The 18891-nt window shown below is 45.7% G+C and overlaps 1 protein-coding gene across 2 annotated transcripts in view; it reads left to right on the forward strand.

The window, feature by feature from the left end:
* Nucleotides 1–18891, forward strand: part of LAMB4 (laminin subunit beta 4) — a 97805-nt gene that overhangs the window by 41689 nt on the left and 37225 nt on the right. For both annotated transcript variants that reach the window (XM_088018271.1, XM_028094521.2), the window contains 5 exons: nt 7446–7631; nt 9037–9152; nt 9957–10077; nt 17401–17578; nt 18709–18852. In XM_088018271.1, coding sequence (XP_087874397.1) covers nt 7446–7631; nt 9037–9152; nt 9957–10077; nt 17401–17578; nt 18709–18852 — 745 coding nt within the window. The remainder of the gene's footprint in view (nt 1–7445; nt 7632–9036; nt 9153–9956; nt 10078–17400; nt 17579–18708; nt 18853–18891) is intronic.

The raw sequence follows: 18891 nt of genomic DNA on the forward strand, positions 1-18891 counted from the left end.
TTCTCATCTCCAGCTGAGAGGAGCAGAGAAGGCTTCCCTGGCCGGTGTTCTTCCTCCCGGGTCCATGCACACCAGTATGGCGGCCTCGCTCTTTCTCTGGTTTCTGTTCCTACACCGCATGCCCATGGAGCCTTCTCTGACTCTCTGGACTTCTCATTCTGAGTCCATCTGAAAGAGAAGAGTGGGGGATGAGTGGCTCCTCCCCCTCCCTGGCTCTCTGCGGCACAGGTCAGTGAACCTCAAATTTTACTGTGCATCAGTATTGCCTGGGGAGTTCATTCGGAATGCAGATTCTGAGCCTTCCCCTCAAGATGCTGAATCAGGGAATCTGGGACCAGTCAGGAAATCGGCCAAGCACCCCAAGGTGATTCTGATACAGGTGGTCCCTGACTGCACTTCGAGAAACTCAGCTCTGAGCTTCCACAGACTATTCTCCTGACTCTTGCCTGAAACAACCACCTCTGTATGATTGATTTGTAAAACTTCTACTCATCCCTGAAGGCCCAATGCAGATTTATCTTCCTCTGACATTCCCTACCCTGCCATCTGGACATTGTTCATTGTTTCCGTCTCTGGGGTCCCACAGAGCAGTAATTTTCAAAGTGCAGGTTCTGCCTTAGTAAGCGGGTTATGAAATCAATTGGCTGGGCCAGCTTGGCGCAACAGAACAATAGAAAACAAGGGCAATTTTTGGGGGGGGAATTTTGTATCGGTTTTCTATACATGCGTATGTGTGGGCTGAGTCGCTGTCTTCAGTTGGGTTCCCCCAAAACAGACATGACAGAGATTTGGGTGCACGTGCTTTACTGGGGGGATGCTCATCAGGAGAAGCCTGTATGGGGAGCAAGGGCAGGAGGCCGGGAGGGGAAAGCAAGGCAAGGACGGGTCTAGGGCGGAGTCTGGCCTTGGCCTGGTCCCTGAGCGAGGTCGGGAGCATAAACGGCACAACAGAATTGTCCCCCGTGGAGGCCCAAGGGCAGGCCTGTTGTGTTCATCGGTCAGTCATTGTTGTGGGCTGCCAGGGCAGGTGCAGGCGGCCTCCCTGGTGGGAGCGCCCATGCAAGGACAATTCTCAAGAGAAGGGAGCTCTGTGAGACAGCAACCAACAGTCACAGCAGCTGGTGGCTGGAGAGAGCAGCCCAGCAAAGGGCAGTGCACGAAAGCATCAGCTCCTTGCATGCTCAGACCCCCAAACACGGCCCTTTGTTCAGAAATCAGGAAAAAAGAACATTGAAGGTACTGAAATATCCAGCTTCTTAGTTTCTTCTGTAGTCTCTCTTGTGACTTGTTAGTCGTTTTTTTATTTGCTCTTTAATGTCACTTGAAGAAAAGGAATATTTTTTAAAGATTTTATTTATTTATTTGACAGAGAGAGAGATAGCGAGAGAGAGAGCACAAGCAGGGGGAGTGGGAGAGAGAGAGGAGCAGCCTTCCTGCTGAGCAGGGAGCCCGATGCGGGGCTCGATCCCAGGACCCTGGGATCATGACCTGAGCGGAAGGCAGATGCTTAACGACTGAGCCACCCAGGCGCCCCAAAAAGGAATATTAAAAAGTTAAATTATTAGCATGAATTGGGCCATTCATCTTTATGTCATGCGATGCCAATTTTCACTACAAACATGAGAGCATTTGGCTCCTGTGTAATCACTGAAATTACAGTTTGTATTTTGTAGTCATATTTGCATCTGTATCTTGTTCTTCCCAGAACAATGGAACGCTGCACAAAACTAACTCAACTTAGTTTTCATTTCACTTCTCGGTTTGTGTCCTGCCGACGCTCCCTAACTTCAGTGTACTAATGAGTAAGGGAGGGCTGCAAGAAGGGCACCCAGGAGCCACCTTATCTTTTATTCCTCCTAGGCATCCTTCGGTGTAAGCAGCTGGCTGATACAGGGAAGCCACAGGAATAATGTCTTTCTTAGAATGCCTTTGCCTTCTTTCTGCTTTCAAAGCAAGTTCTGGTTGGAACAGAAAGCCTGGCTTCCTGGAGCTGTCAGCACCCTGCTTACTCGGTCATAAATGTAACACATTTACCTTGTACGCACTCTTAGTCTCACTGAATGCATGCGCATAATAGGTCCACTCAAATGCTATGCTCACCGGCATCATGTGAGCTATTTGCAAGTGGGAGCAAGCAAGCAAGCACATAGTGGGCATATCCCTTCTGCTCACATGTGCCCTCCATTATCCCAAGAGACTTCAACTTACAAAACAACTTCAAAGATAAAATTATTATTTCAAGATGGTGACAGCAGAGCATGAAACCAAACATGGGGCCCTTCTGAGTGTGGGACCCTCTGCAAGTACACGTGTTGCACACCCATGAAGCTGACCGTGCCCATTTGCTTCTTACATTAAGTTTATTCCATGCAAGCACAGGTTCTCCAGGATTCTCATTGATCACCATTCCTGGGGAGATTTACAAAAGGAGATTAATGGGACAAACTGCAGCCTTTAGCTGCGACAGTTGGTCCCAAGGTTGTAACTGATACTATCTTCCCCCTCCTTGCCACCCATTCTAGATTCCCCTCATCCTCACCTAGCACTTCTGTTGGGTAGGATGATCTAGACCCTCATCCCTCCAGGGTCTGAGCCCCTGGTTTCCATGGTCTCATCAGGATACATGTAGGGCAGTGCCAAGGGTGTCTTAGTGGGCCACCTCAGTGCCATGCATATGCCTCACGTCCTGACTGTATAGCTCAGCCCTTCCAGTTATGGTCCTTTCTTCCCAGGCCTCCTGGTCTCTGGCATGAGGAGCCCAAGCAACCATGCAGCAGCCATAGCTTTAAGTTTAGTGGAGTTCTTTTTTCCTGCCCAAGAATCAAGACATTGAGACCCACAGAGCCCAAAGTTGTAAGCACAAGAAGCCCAAATTCCCGTGATCACTGTCAGTGACGGTGAGCTTGGCTACTCCTACTTGATTTCCAAACCCATGTTTTCTCCTTGTTGGGGACACCGCATTACATAAAGGCCTTCACTCTAAGGAGTGAACAACCTCCAGAAGACCACTGTCCCACCTCACAGGGTGTCATTTCCCAAGGTAGCTGAAGCTGATGCATCTTTGAGAGACCCCGTTCCACCCCCCATCTGAGGTTAGCGTCTTCTGGACAGTTTGGTTTGTGTAGGAGCAGGGGATCTCAAAGTCACATGACCACTGCTATATTTCTTTTGCTGTGAAGTGGGTCCCTTGAGCTGAGGAGGTATTCTGTTTTCCCTCACTGGTGAATCAGATACTCTGTGAGCCCTCAGACAGTGGTGCTGACCAAGGCCACAGAATGTATGATTCTCTCTATGGGAGACCGCCTAACATTGCCTTGGACTAAGGGACCCAACTTCACTATCCTTTAATATAGGAAATCAGTGTGCTATTTTGTGGAATATCTGGATGGTTCAAACCCTTTTGGGCTATAGAGAGTGGGAGAATGTGAATGGCCTTGGGGCAAGACTGAATACACACTGCTGCTCACCCCAAGTCAATACGAATTGCTTCTGTTCCTTCTTCTGTATGGGGTTGGAGAAGAACACATTTTTGCATTTCAGTAGCTGTATGTCATATATGAAGGTGGCGTTCATCTGCTCTGGTAACGATACTTCAGCAAGCACAACAGCTGCAAGTAGGACTACCAGCTGGTTAGGTTTGTATGAAGTTCGTAATGAGGATATGATGGGAACCACCACCAAGCCCTGAGAGTGGTACTTTGAGGATACTGCTGATTTGCAATATTGTTTTGTATTTACTGTATTGGTTTGGTGGGGAGGCGGATGGGCATTTCACAAGCTTTTACCTGGCATTTCCTACTATAAGAGCTCTTATGTTACCTCACAGGTCAAAGAGTCAATGTCCACTGCTAAGCAGGTCTATGCCAGTTACATACTCAGGAATTGGAGGAAGTAATCAATGGGTGGTTCAGTAAGTGCAGTGAACCCAGTGCCAAAAGAACTTAGGCCAGGACTCCATATATTACCTCTCCTTTATATGGCCCTCTTCTAACAAGGGGACCATGATGGCACTTTGGGTACCTGGTTTACACTTGCCAGGGTGTTGAAGAGTCTTTCTTCATTGGGATCTGGCCTCTTTTAAGTCACTGGGTTCTGGATCTGAGAAGTGGCTCAGATCTAGGAACTTGACAAAGCATCGTGTCTTTCCATGGGAGCAGCTGACCTCAGCCTTTTGCTAATTCACACCAGATCACTTTCGATTATACATATGAAGCAATACCTTTGTTGTCTGCTCATCTCTCTTACTCCGAGGAACGCCATGTTCTATTAATCATCTCCACTGAAGATTCCTACGGGTCAGGCCCCCTTGTCTCCTACTCCAACCTTGCTGCCCACTTTAATAATTGTATCCATCTTGCTTTTGAGAGTTGAGTGATACCCAGCCTTTGGTAGTCTGCGATCCTGTCCTCCACAGTGATACTAAGGAGCTCGGTTTTGTAATGATGTATCCTACCTGCCTACAGAGGATAGCCAACATTCAGCTTTTCAGTGATACTGGTGCTCTTCTCACCAGCTCATCGCTTACTGTCCTGATATATAGAGTGTCCTCTAGGCCTTCAAGGAACATAATCCGTTGGTGTGTTTTCTGGTCTTGCATTTTAGATCCATTCTAGCGCGCCTACTACTCTGAGCCTTGAATCCCTTCCTCCACAGCCTGATACAGCTGTTCTGGAACCTCTGCTTCCTTTCCTCAGGGCCACAGCTTTTGCCAAGCTTCCAAGAGCTGCTCCAGCAATATATTGGATCCATCTCCCCAGACTCCAGGGCTCTTGCCAGGCTATTAAATCCTACATTGCTGGTGGCCCCAAATCAACAAGCTCTCTTTATCCAGTTTCATATTCTGCCTCATTGGTCTAGCAACCTCAGGACCCATAGTCAGCCATTCTTTCCCAGTTGCTACTGGTCTATGTTAGCCAGGTCCCTCTCAGAGATCCAGCTCTTTCCCACCCAGATCATGCTGAAACTTGACCCTAATTATCAGGCAAGTGGTCAGGAGGGATAGTATAGGCAGGTCCAAGGAAAGTACACATTTTCTTCCAAGGCACCTGCATCATTTGAGGTTTCTGCATTGTCCTCAAATGTGGCAGGGGTGGAGTGGAGGGGCTCTATTTTCCAGCAAGAGTGAGTGGATTACTTCTGTAGTCCGAGAGCGCTCAGGGGAACCTCAGGGTGCAAGGTTCTCGTGTGCATCACCCATGTCTTAAAAGCCCTCTTCTTCCCTGTTGAGGGGCTTGACTTTGGCATAGGTGACTCACCTCGGCTGAGAACTCAGGCTTCTCTGAAGCTCTGCAAGTCTTACAACTAAGTTCCGTGTCTGGACTTCAGCTCTTCCTGCCATCTAGCTAAAGGAGAGGAGTCTGTAAATACCTCCAGGGAGGCCTCGGATTCTCACACTGGGCTTGGAATTCCTGGGTGATCGCCCTGAGCCTGGCACCTCTCATCGAAGCTTTGGTGGCTTTCAACAACTACCCCCTATTTCCACAGTCTGCAGTCCTTATGGTTACGGCTCCCCCACATCTCTTGGTGCCAGAAATACCCAGTGGGTGCCCCCTCCCCGCTTTATCCTGTCTCAGTTCTCCACAGCTGACAGCTTTAGCAATTGCTCTGCTAACCACGGTCCAGGGATCCTCGATACATGTTACAGACGGGGGTCCTCATTGCCAGCGGAACCCAAAACGATCCTCCTCCCGGTTGCATCTGGGAGTCTGCTTCCAGTCGTGTATTTTAGATCCATTCTAGCGCGCCTAGGGAACGTGCTAGCACGTTTCTAGGGAAACAGTCTGGCGCCGACTGTCTCAGGTCAAGTGCCCTAGAAACAGAGCCCAAGACTGGGTTCAGGTGCATGTGATTTATTAAGGATGTGTTATTCGGGAAAACTCCGTAAGAGAAAGACAGAAACAAGACAAGGGGAAAGAGTAAGATGTGGTCTCAGGTAAAACAAACTTTGGATTGATCCACGAAGGAGCTCAGAAGCATAAAGCGCAGACAAAGTTGTCCTGTCCGCTGAGAAGCCAAGGTCAGCTTTTTATACCTTTGTATTGAGAAGCCATTGGCCACAGCTACCCCGGGGGCAGAGCTGGAAGTGGGGAGGAGGTATTTAGGAGGGCAATTCTCCGGAGCAGGAGGCAACCATGAGCCCTTAGAAGCCACACACACAGCAACGCCGGGGTGGGTGCACCAACCAGGTAAAGGGGGTCCCCGGGGGGCACCTGCAATGTCCATGGCAGTTGTGAGGGTATATAGACACGTTTACATAGATCTGTCCATTGGAACCTAATCTGGTTGATACAGTTTCTTATTTACATTTTGGTTTCCAACGCAAGATTCTAAACTCTTCCACAGCAAGGACTCTGTCCTGTTCATCTTTGCATTCCTAACGCAGGGACTGGCAATGAATTGTTACTAGTCAAACACTTACCAGATAAAGAGGAGTTTGGGGTCGATCACAGAGCAACTTGAACTCCAGACGAAGTAATTTGGGCGGGATTCTGCTGGCAGTTGGAAAGAGTGTGGAACACTTACTGGCAGCAGTGGACAATGCGCATTGGACTAGGGAAAGGATGGAGAGAGCGGCCGAAGCACTGTTGTAGTGATGCGGGCAAGAAGCCACAAGAGGCAGAGTTCTGGTAGAGGCTGTGAGCGGAGGGACGCAGATGCAAAAGTCATTACAGTATTATCTACAGGGTCCAGATGGCCCCAGGCTAACAGCCAGTAAGGAGACCATCAGCGAGGCTAATCAGTCGTGTTACAAGTTTTATTCTTCTCTGCCTCCACGCAGATAGAAGAGCATGCCTCTTATTTGCATGGAAGAAATATCCAAAAAAATAAATCCATGTGGGTTTTCTCAGTGTCATGCATAATTAGGCAAAGCCCATGAAGTAAGCATGGGAATATTTTCTTTCCCTCCATATTTTGACCAGAGTTCCACGGTCAGATCTGAGAAAACCCAAGGTCATCAGTGTGGAATTCGTTCAATTCATTAGCACGTGGGGTACTTAAGTTTAAAGTGGTTTCCAGGGGCGACTGGGTGGCTCAGTCCTTAAGCGTCTGCCTTCCGCTCAGGTCATGATCCCAGGGTCCTGGGATGGAGCCCCGCATCGGGCTCCCTGCTCGGTGGGAAGCCTGCTTCTCCTTCTCCCACTCCCCCTGCTTTATTCCCCCTCTCACTGTGTCTTTCTGTCAAATTAAAAAAAAAAAATCTTAAAGTGGTTTCCAGTGACATTACTTTCAAATCAATCATTCTATACCGTAACATATGTTCTGAAAGCTGCTGATTCAGCACATTATCCTCAGCTGCATTCTGGACCGGATCCTGGCTGGGATAATTTATTTGTGACTCAGATGGATCGTATACACAACAAGAAATACGTACTTTTTTTTGTTTTCTTGAGCTCTTCCAGGACTTGACTCGAGGCAAAGCTGTGTGCATTCCTCTCCAATTTTAGGGCTCAGTGACTTTTGGCCAGGTGCCTGCCCTTCACGTTGTTTTCCGAGAACCGGTTCCTGGGACCCTCATTGCGTGGACTGGACCTGGATTTGCCAGGGTTCTCCCTGGGGCTGGCTTGAGATTTGCTGTCAACAACATTTCCTTTCCCATGAACTTCACCATTGCTCTTCGCTACGAAACTCAGGTATCCAACTTCTTCTTTAGGGGTAAAGGGCTGACTGAAGTGCATTCTCGAACTATGAGTTTCCATTCCAGTCTTGCTAGGGTCATCAGAAAATGATTTGCAAAAAGTAGAACATCTGGAGAGCATTAGAAATCAAAGAATTTCCTAGCAATATTAAAACAACATAGTAAGCCAGAGGCATACATGCTTTATTCCGTGGAGAGAAGCTGCATTTGAAGTTACATATCTAAGGTACAGGGTCTAAGGAAGTGGTGATGGAATGTTTGTATAAGAACAATGAAAAACTAAACTAACACAAATTCTGCCCTCCTGGGACTTTTTTCTAAAAATTTTCTAAAAATTTAATAAGCTAACCTATGTGCAGAGATTCAGATTCACGCAGAAGAGGCATTTCTTTTGCACTTGGAATTTACCCTGAAACAAGAAAAAAGCTAAAGGCAGGCAGCTCCTCTTGCCTCCTCCCCCTGCCTTTTGAGAAATATCTAAGGCAGATAGAAACCAAATCAGAAAAACACTCCATCTAGAGTGGTGGCCCCTAACCTTTTCTCTGCATAATCTTTTCTTTGATAATCTGAAACCCCACAGACCATTTCCCCTGAAAAATATTTTATAAGGCTGGGGATGGTCTCAGAGCCCCCAGGGTTCCTCTGGGGACCACATTCTAGAAATGCTCCTGTTATGTTGTATGAGCAGAACTGCTGATCCACTTTGAAACTCTTGATACGACGTAATTCTCTATTGCTCACTTATAAATGAAGGCCAAGGGACTTCAGTGAACTTGGACCTGGGGAGTATGATTCATCATTAAAAATATGATATATATATTTTAATTTTTCCCTAGAGAGGACACATCTGTGGCATCTTTAAAAAGCATTTCCAAATTGCATGGCTTTCAGAGTATAGCTGATTAGCATATACTATAAATATATATATATGCATATTTAGACACATATAACTAGATTTAGCAATATAATCATCAAATATTACATAACAAAATCTATATAATGATACATTTATATAATAATATTTATACAATAGCATGAAAAAAAGGATATAAGCTTTTGTGAAGGATTCCAAATTTCCATTTTTGTTCTGTAATACAGGGACAGGTACATTAATTGACTCTCTGGGAGACAGAGGTTAAAGACGAGGCCTGTCAGGAGCGCCAGGGCTTTTCCAGCCCATGAACTAGAGCTACGGCCAGAAATAATATTCCTGGGTCTACCTGGGTTGCCATTCAGACGTCAGCGAGTTAGAGCTGAGAGTGAGCCTCTCAGACTTCGCTCGTAAATTCCATTTTCCGAGAGGGCTGGGGGTTGTGGTTTCAAGTCCAAGTGCTGTCCTTGAGGTGTGTGTTGTACATGCATCCTCACAAGGACATGCTTTTTATGTCCTGCCCGTCTAGCCCACAGCCGACTGGACTGTCCAGGTCCTGGTTAACCCCCTTGGAGGGAGTGAGCACTGTCCACGCGAGAGTCCATGGCCACGGCCTCCGTCTTTCCCTTTACCAGAGGCTTCCAGGTATGCTTGGGACCTGTCCTCAAACATGGAAGGCTTCTTAGAATTGTTCATCTGTCAGTAATTTGTATCAAAGAACTAAGCAGGAGAAGAGGTGCATTAAAGGAAACGGTGACATTAAGTGCTTGCTGTGGGCTACACTAAACACATTTAAGATCGTGTTTTATCTTGCTAACAACTCACTGAGGTAAACTTTCTCTTCATCAGGCGAGGAGGGAATTGAGAATGAGACTACTTGGAGACCTGCCCCAGTCTCATAGCTAACGTACTGCAGAACCAGGATTCTAGCCCCAGTCTCCTGATTCTCAGTCTGGAATGTTCCTTTCCCTTTCCCCAGATGGCCTGGAGAGGTGCGAGAGTGAAATGCTACAAGAGTAAGAGTCAAATATTTAGCTGGCATTATCTCAACAGCTGAGAGTCTGTCAGGTAAAAAAAGCTACTAACTTTGAGGCCACTAATTTTGCATCAGAGATTTGTGGCAAAATAGAACAAGAGACCCTGTTGAGATTAGCATGGTAGATAGGATGAAGGACACTTGTTCTATCCTTTTCGCAGTGCAGTCATGACAACCCATGGCTAATAGTTCCTAAGCTTTGCTATTTGGCACAATCCTATGCAAGAGCCACAGAGAGAATCTGAGAGTGAATTTGCTGTCCACCCAATGCACCTGAACCGGTCTAGACCTGGCCCCTACCCCACGGTCAAACCCACGTCCACACAGGTGGGATACCACCAAATACCCTGGCCGCTTAGGTTATATGACTGTACTTTTGTCACTGAATTGTTGCTTTATTTCTCTTCATACAGAATCATGCTGCTTCCCACACCCATCTGTTTAGAACCAGATGTACAATATTCCATAGATGTCTATTTTTCCCAGCCTTTGGAAGGAGGGTCCCACGCTTATTCGCACATCCTGGTTGATTCAGTAAGTATCACGGAGCGACGGGGGTGCTGCCTTCCAAACTGAGCCCTGTTATCATTCTACTTTTAGACTCCATGGTGAAATGTTTCTTTAGAAGTATAAATGAGTTTGTTCCATTAGAAAAACCACTGATTCTCACAGATCTGTACTTCTGAAACAAATAATGCAATATATGTTAAGAAAAAAAAGAAGAAGAAGATAGCAGGAGGGGAAGAATGAAGGAGAGTAAGTCAGAGGGGGAGATGAGCCATGAGAGACGATGGACTCTGAAAAACAAACTGAGGTTTCTGGAGGGGAGGGGGCTGGGGGAATGGGTCAGCCTGGTGACGGGTATTAAAGAGGGCACATTCTGCGTGGAGCACTGGGTGTTATGCACAAACAACGAATCATGGAACACTACATCAAAAACTAATGATGTAATGTATGGTGATTAACATAACAATAAAAATTATTTTAAAAAAAAGAAGAAAAACCACTGATTCTCTATAAACGTCACCTAAGACCAATTGCAAACCTTACAGAACAGCATGCACCAGCAACAGTTGGAGGTGTTTTACCTATTCTATTGTTTAGTCTTCACAACCACTCTGTGAGGGAGGTACTGTTGTCCCCATTTTATAGACCACAGAACTGAGGCACAGGGTCACAGAGACAGTGAGAGAGGAGTCTGCCATCAGAGCCAGACTCCCTGATGCCAGAGCCCCCACTCTGAGCCACCACAGTGTCCTAGCATTGCAGAAAGTTCTGGGACAAATTCTGCCACTTTAATTGTCAGCGTCTTGTAAGTTCCACTCTATATATACTGTGTTTTTATATCGCTGTGATCAGAGCACTCGTACATAGATGTTTTGTAGTTCCTGTTATAGCATAAGCATTTTCTTATGGTGCTTATGTAGTCTTATTATCACATTTAGGAATGATGCATAATATTTCTTCAAATGACTTCTTTTAACGCCTTTCCCCCACAAAGTTGGGCCACAGATATTCCTTCCAAACCTCTCACTCTGTACAGAACTTCAGGCCCAGGCTAGTCCCTGGGCAGAGTTTGGGCACTGAGGAAATTTAAGCCTTCACTTACCAGTATCTATTTCCTACTTGTCCAGGTTTATGGCTCTTGAAATAGCCTGTCAAATTAATTTCTGGAAAGTATTCTCCAATTAACTCTCACGATCATCAGAAATATGTGAAAGTATCGGGTTCATTCCACCTTCAGCAGAATTGTATAGAATTGTGTGGAATTTTTTTTAAAGTAATTGTGTGGATAAAAATCAAATTCATTTGTTACAGCTGCATTTTTAAAAATGTTCGTGAGAGGGGTGCCTGAGAGGCTCAGTCAGTTAAGAGTCTGCCTTCGGCCTTCGGCTCAGGTCATGATCCCGGGATCCTGGGGTCCAGCCAGCGTTGGGCTCCCTGCTTGGTGGAGAGTCTGCTTCTTCCTCTTCCTCTGCCCCTCCCCCTTGCTTATGCTCTCTCTCTCACTCACTCTCTCTTTCTCAAAATAAATAAAATCTTAAAAAAAAACCAAAATAAAGTATTTGTGAGAACCTTCTAATATCATGATTTAATTGGCAAACTACTGTCCTACAAGGTTTTATTTGAACACAGCTATGGCCAGTTGTTTAAAAGATTTATTTATTTTGGGGGGACGAGGGGCAGACAGAGAGGAAGAGAGAATCCAAGAAGACTCTGCACTCAGCACAGAGCCTGGCACAGGGCTCCATCTCACGACCCTGAGATCATGACCTGAGCTGAAACCAAGAGTCAGGCGCCAAACCGCCTGAGCCCCCCAGGCGCCCCTGGCCAGTTGTTTATATATTATCTACCACTGTTTTCAAGCTACAAAGACAGAGCTGAGTACTTGCCACAGAGGCCTTATGACCCACAAAGCCAAAAATATTTACTGTCTAGCATTTTATAGGAAGCTTGACAATCCCTGCTTTAATTAGTTGTATGTCCATATTTCATGAATTGTGTCTTTTAAAGTTTAATTTTTAACCATTGAACATTTTAAATTTATAACCTGGAACTTTGCTGTTTCATCATCTACTATAGAGCTCAGTATGAGGCAGGTGTATCTTGGAATTTATTCAACAAGTTCAGGTATTGTAACATCTAGAAAAAGCCATTATATAAGATTATTTTACCAGAGATAGGATTGCAAAATTTAGAAAACAAGGAAGGAGGGAGGGAGGAAGGAAGGAAGGAAGGAAGGAAGCAGAGAGGGAGGGGAGGAGCAAGGGAAGGAGGGAGGGAGGAAGGAAGGAAGGAAGGAAGCAGGGAGGGAGGGGAGGAGCAAGGGAAGGAGGGAGGGAGGAAGGAAGGAAGGAAGGAAGCAGGGAGGGAGGGGAGGAGCAAGGGAAGGAGGGAGGAAGGAAGAAAGGAAGGAAAGAAGGAGAAAAACGGGACACTCAGATTTGAATATTGTATAAATATGTCCAAAATATTGCCCTCAAATGCTGCATGAGACATACTAAAAAATTATTCATTTCTTTTCCGAAATTCAGTTTCAGCTGGGTGATTTGTATTTTATCTGGCATCCTTACCCAAAGATGGTCTAAATATTGCACCTGGAGGGCCGTCTGATATTGTGGTGAGGTTCTACCATGTTACAGCAGAAATGAAGTGGAAAATAGAAACAACCTCTTGAATGAGAGTTTAAACTATCATGATTTCCCTACCCATGTAAGTCCTATTCTCTGCCCAGGAACTTCAAATAGAACTGCACTCACGGACCAACACATGAGTTACAAAGAAAGAAAATCAAATCCAACAGATTTAATTTAGGGGGAAAAAGCTAAAAGTTGGGAACCCACGCAGAGTAGAAAAAGGAAAAGGAAGAAATTAAGGAATTGATACATCAGGAAGAGATTTTATTATTATAATGATAGTCATGAAACTCAAATTTATAAGAGCCAAGATACTCCTCATCTTAAATCCATATCCTGAATATTTTATATTCACTATTTATAATTTTATGTATAATAGTTTATGACTTGATGCTGTATTTCATGCATCCATACAAATTATCCATTCATCACCCATTCACTGTGCATACATGGGCTGATACTGTGCCGGTTCCCGGGGTGTAAGCTGTGGTCCCTTCCCTCAAATAATTCTCAGGCTGATACAGAAGACGGACGTGTAAATAAAATCATTGCAGTGATATTTGATAGATACATAATACAAATGGGTAATTTGAAATTAACTGAAAAATATTTCCATTTGATCAGTTTTCAAGCAATCATCTCTTACATATAGCTACAAAAACCATGAAACCTGAATGAAAATTAGGAGAGCAGCCTGATCTTGGCAAAGTGTCAGAACCTCAGAAGGGAGGCTAGGTCCCTCTTTCGGGTCAGATTCCCCGGAAGCCGGAGCTGAGACAGGGACTTAGGTCCCCCTGATTTATTGAGGGTGTGCTTGTGGGAGAAGAGGCGCGGGGGACAGGGGAAAGAACAGAGTAAGGATGTGATCTGCGCTGAAGTGTAGCTGATCCCACAGGGAGCTTGGGAACGTAATTGTACCACCGAGCTAATTGCACCTCGAGGCAAAGGGGCGGAGCCTGTGTGCGCCCAAGTCATCCACCCCACCCATCCCCCAGGGAGTACGTTCACTTCTGGACTAGTTGGCTGAGTCCAAGTTTCTGGAGAAAGGGACAGCTGTGAGCCTTTAGCGGCCAATGCCACAGCAGCTGGTGAACGGGAAGATCTGGGCAGGGCACCTACAGTGTCCCTTTGAGTCCCTGACCCCGGATGTCCATAGGAGAAAGCCAATGCACATTTTCTGATTACAGACTAATGCAGTTATTTCCACACCACCAATTTTGCGGCTCTGGGAAGATGCTTGACTGCCTGAACCCTGGCCCTTTCACAGTTCATTTTTCTCCTACAGCCAGATTAACATTTATATCTAAGACCAGGATGCATTACCAAGAAGCCCGGATGAAAGCTTTGGTCAACCCTGGATGCTCCTTCCGCAGAAATAGCTTTTGTTTGGCAAGCCTAGTGAGACAGTCACAAATTTCCTTCAGTCACCCTGATTTCATGATATATGCTTCCATGAAAATGTGTTTAGAGTCGAAAGTATATTAGCCATTCTAGAATATAAAACTGCCATTCTTTTAAACCATGGGATGGACTACACTTGGTAAACAAAGTCTTTAGAAGTTTCTAGAAGAAGTGAGTTACAAAATCCTATAGCTTGACAGGGACTCTTACCATCTGGCCCATCTGTTGGGTGCCAGGACTGGCCTCCTCAAAACTGCCTCAGACAAGTAACTATAGATAACGAACCCCTGGTTGGCTGCCTTCATCCTCAACCCTAGCCTGTCCGGCTTCCTTCTGTATCTCTCTTCACTCCGTGTGTGTTTGGGGAACGCCGTCATTTTGGTATCAACTTGAAAGACCACACTAGACAGGTGTGTATATGTCTTCATTGAGCAAATATTTATGAAGTAGCTACTGTGAATTAGACACTGTGGTAGGCACAGGTGTGAATGAGACAAGCACCGACATGCCGGGGCTTCCTCTCTAAAGGGGGGATGCAGACAGTTACACGGGAAATGGCAGCGTGGTCTGAGAGGTACTGGAAGCCATGGCAGGTCACTGAACAGAAAAGCTCGGGGTGCCTCGAGCAGTGATCCTCAGCATCACCCGACTCAACCTCCTCTTTTTATTGCAAATGTTTTCCAACACTCTTTACTGATTTGAAATGCAATTCATGGGCATTATAGCCTACCTTCATACATACCTTCCAAAGAATGTCAATGTAGTGTGCGAATACAAAGAGACATAAAAGGAAAGTGATTTATAGAGGAACGTTATGTACTTCAATATGCACACTGGCATGAATACGCCGCAGACACATGAGACAGGGACATGCTCCAAGGTGTAGAATCCCTCAGTGTGAGACAGCCATGAAAGCAGGAGTGTTGCAAACATGTTGCAGTCATGTTTTTAGAACAGAGAATAAGGCTTTCTGACCTTATAATCATAAACAAGATTTCTCCTGCATGGATGTTCGGTGAAACATGGGCTGATTTTCCTTTGTGTCAAAACGTCAGGGATTTCTGATCTGCACCTGCTAAAAGCCAGTAACATACCTCAGCCGATGGCCATGACAACCAAAACTACCCCTTGGAATTCCAAAGTGCCCCTTAGGGGATGGCACCTCCCATATTGAGAACCACTGAGCCGGGAGGTTGGGGGGCAGGGGGACACGGGGGTAAGAGAAAGAAGCCACTGAAGGTTTGAAGGAGGGGTTAGCTGAACAAACTGCCTTTTAAGGAATCACTGTGACTACAGGGTAGAAAATTGATGGGGGAAGGGGAAAGAGTGGAAGATGGGACATCTGTTGGGCTGCCACCATGGTGATCTGGATGGCCTCCATTAGAGCAGGGACGGGGGGGCAAAGAAAGATGAATGCATCCTAGACACATTTGAGAGCTTAGATGGACCAGGCTTGTGACTGACTTGATGTGTGGGGCAGTGGGCAGTGTTGATGGCAAAGGGGCAAGTATCAAAGATGACCTTCTTCAGTCTTCTACATTGAGTAGCTTGGCAGCTGCTGACACTGTCTCCTGCCAACAGGCACAGGGAGGAAAGCGGGTTTCAGGTGTGTTGGTTTGCAGGGCCTGTGGGATGACCAGTAAGCTTGTCTGTGCGGATCTGGAGCCCGTAACTGAGATGTGGGCAGGAGACCTAGGTGGAGATGTCGGCAATCTATACTGACGGTAACTGAAGGCACAGCATTGTCAAGGTCGCCTAGAAGGGGGGTGTGGAGTAAGGGAGGGGCTGATGAGAGAACCCCGAGGACCCCAACATTGAGGGATGGGTGGAAGGAGAGGTGCAGCATTGGCGTGAAGAGTAAATGCGGGAAGAGGCGTGAGGACAGCAAGGAAACAATGTTTCAAGAAATGTGGCTATCAAGGAGTCAAAGGGCAGAGACGGGGGCAGTGGCAGGAGGAATATATGAGATCAAGGAGGTGATTTTACGGATGGGAGAGATTTCAGCACGTTTAAATGCCAGTTGAAAGGAAGAGATTAAAGAAAGAAAGTATAATCCACAGAGAAGTTTCCCGAGGGCAGAAGGCACAGTGGCAGACATCTCTTCCCCTGGGACACTTCTTCATAAGCGCCGAGCCAGGGACAGGGGTAGTACCTGTGCGCTCGGAGTCTGGGAGGCAGGAAGCGGGAGGCTCCATTTCCTCTGTGAAGCCAGAGTAGGAAGAGCAGTGAGTGGTCCATCCGGGAATGCAGGGAGAATGAAGATAGTGGTTTGAGGTGTGGAGACACTGTGAAATGGGCATCCAGGGCTGAGATTCCACCCCTGGCGTGTCAAAGGGCAAAGAGAGAAGGACCAGGGGTGTGAATGGGCGTGGGGGGAGGGGTGGTTGAAAGGGTCCTCGAAGCAAAGGACCATGGGAACAAGGTTCAGTATGGACAAAACAAGAAGGCCAGGGGAGATTTATCTGGGCCCCCTGGTTCTCTCTTTTAACTTGACCTGCTGAATTAAATCTTAATTTCAGTGCTGACCAACTTGGTGTGATCGATTCTCTTATACCAACATGTTCTCCACTGCATCAGCCACACCACTGAAAAACATTTAAGGTGGTAATAGCTTATAACACAGGCAAAATCTTCTCAAGAAATATAACCATATGGCTTTTCTTCGCATAGGGTCAAACTGTAGATGATGCCTCCTCAAGAATAAGCTTAGAACAATGCATCTGCCCCTCTAATAGCTGTGTACTCTAAGCCGGCAATTCACAGAATGCATCTGTGAGATACTGAGTTTGTGGGGTGTTAGCGTTACTTGAATATAGGACCAAGTAGTTAAATAAGCATGAAAGCACTGAGTCTAAAAATATCTCTCTTGCAGGACTTCTCAGAGCTTTCGTATGTTAATCTACACTGTGACTCTCCAAGAGGCAGATAGTTTGATGTAGGACACTACTGTTCATATGGAATTGAAAAGGACAAAATGTTTAAAAGGAGAGTTCTGTGGATTTAGAGTTCCACGATAATACTATGGAATGCGCTAAGCCGTAATTCCCGAATTTATCACAAGTAGCCTAGTTAAAAGTTTTTGAAATCTAAGACAAATTTATGAGCTAGCTAAAAATACAATAAGGATGGTAAAAAAAAAGTCTTATTTTCTTTGTCCCAAGTCAATAAATGTAAATATTTAAAGATTTCTTAAATACAATGAAAATCCTAAAATCTTCCGTTGTAAGCACTTTCTCATAGATCTAATTGTTTATACAACTAGAATCTTGAACAGGAGACAGTTATGAACCTAGGTCTTCTTTTTGCGTTATTTCAAAAGCTTGGTCTGATTCCCCAAATCAATTCATTGGAGAATTTCTGCAGCAAGCAGGATTTAGATGAATATCAGCTGCACAACTGTGTTGAAATTGCCTCGAAGACGGGACCTCAAGCGCTTCCCGGTGTGTGTGAAAGGCTGATAGTCAGCATGTCTGCCAGGCTACACAACGGGGCAGTAGGTGAGTATTGGCCCAGTGGGCTCTACCGACGCACAGCTTTTTAGAATGTGAATGAATCGATTTAATTTATTTTAGCATCTACTCCAAACAATCAATGTCAATGACAATTTCCCAATGATTAGATATACAACAGAGTCTGTTGATGTGTTGGAATCCCAATACACAGTACAGTAAGTGTATAAAAAAAGGAGCCTTGTAGTAGCATTTGGCTGCTAGGATACTGGAACAATGGTCCTAAAATACTTATTTGGAATCCTGGAATTTTAGGGCTGGAATGAACTCTAAACAACTTCTTTCATCCTCAAACTTTCATTCAGTGAATGAGACTCTTGGGGTCCAAACACATTAGGTAACTTGTCCATTTCACTAAACCTTAGGGCTGTGTTTCTCGTTCTGAAATTTGGGGCTGAATAATGCTTTGTCGTCGGGGGAGTCGTCATGGGGGGCTATTCTGTGCATTATAGGAGGTTTAGCAGCATCTCTACCCTCTGCCCACCTAATACCAGTAGCACCTTCCCTCCAGTTGTGACATTCAAAAATGTCTTCAAACTTTGTCATATGTTCCAGGAGGAGGGGTTTACAAAGTCTCCCCCCAGTTGAGAACCGCTGCTATAGAGTGACAACTCCAGTGAGACCTCGGGGTTCCTGAGTTCTGGGCAAATGCTTCTCCCATTACACTGCAGGACTCTGGCTTCAGGGTGCCCACAACCCCATGAAAGAGACAGAAGAAGGGAAATCAAACGGATGGTCCAGCACCAACATAGATCATCAGGATTTGAAGGAATAATATCAATAATGCTAATTATATTGGAGCAGTTAATTACTAAAACAATTTCTTTTAAGCCTTTCATTAACTTGTTAAGTAACATTTATTGTTAAGCTATGTGTATTAAGTCATGTTTATTGAGCACTTACTACCTGCCACACAGTTCTAAGTACTTCACGGGCATTATTGTCTTTAATCCTTATAATCCCCTGGGGTAGATCCTATATTTTTCCCATTTCACAGATGAAGGAGTCGAGGATGAGAGAAGTACCAAACAAAAGCAAGTGAACTAAAGCTCCCAACAGGACCAGGTGCTTCTCTGTCGCTTCCTTCACCTCTAACTGCCCTCTTTGGCTCTCCACAGCCTGCAAGTGTCACCCCCAGGGCTCGGGGGGGCCCAGCTGTAGCCGACTTGGGGGCCAGTGCCAGTGCAAGCCTCACGTGGCCGGGCGCTGCTGTGACAGGTGCTCACCAGGAAGCTACGGTTTGGGACATCATGGCTGTCACCGTACGTAGCAAAAAACAGATGGGGGAAGACCTGCATGGT

Source organism: Eumetopias jubatus, unplaced genomic scaffold (assembly GCF_037043125.1).
Source record: "Eumetopias jubatus isolate StellerSeaLion01/CBP00866 unplaced genomic scaffold, mEumJub1_p1.0 scaffold_14, whole genome shotgun sequence".
In the NCBI taxonomy this organism is placed as follows: domain Eukaryota; kingdom Metazoa; phylum Chordata; class Mammalia; order Carnivora; family Otariidae; genus Eumetopias; species Eumetopias jubatus.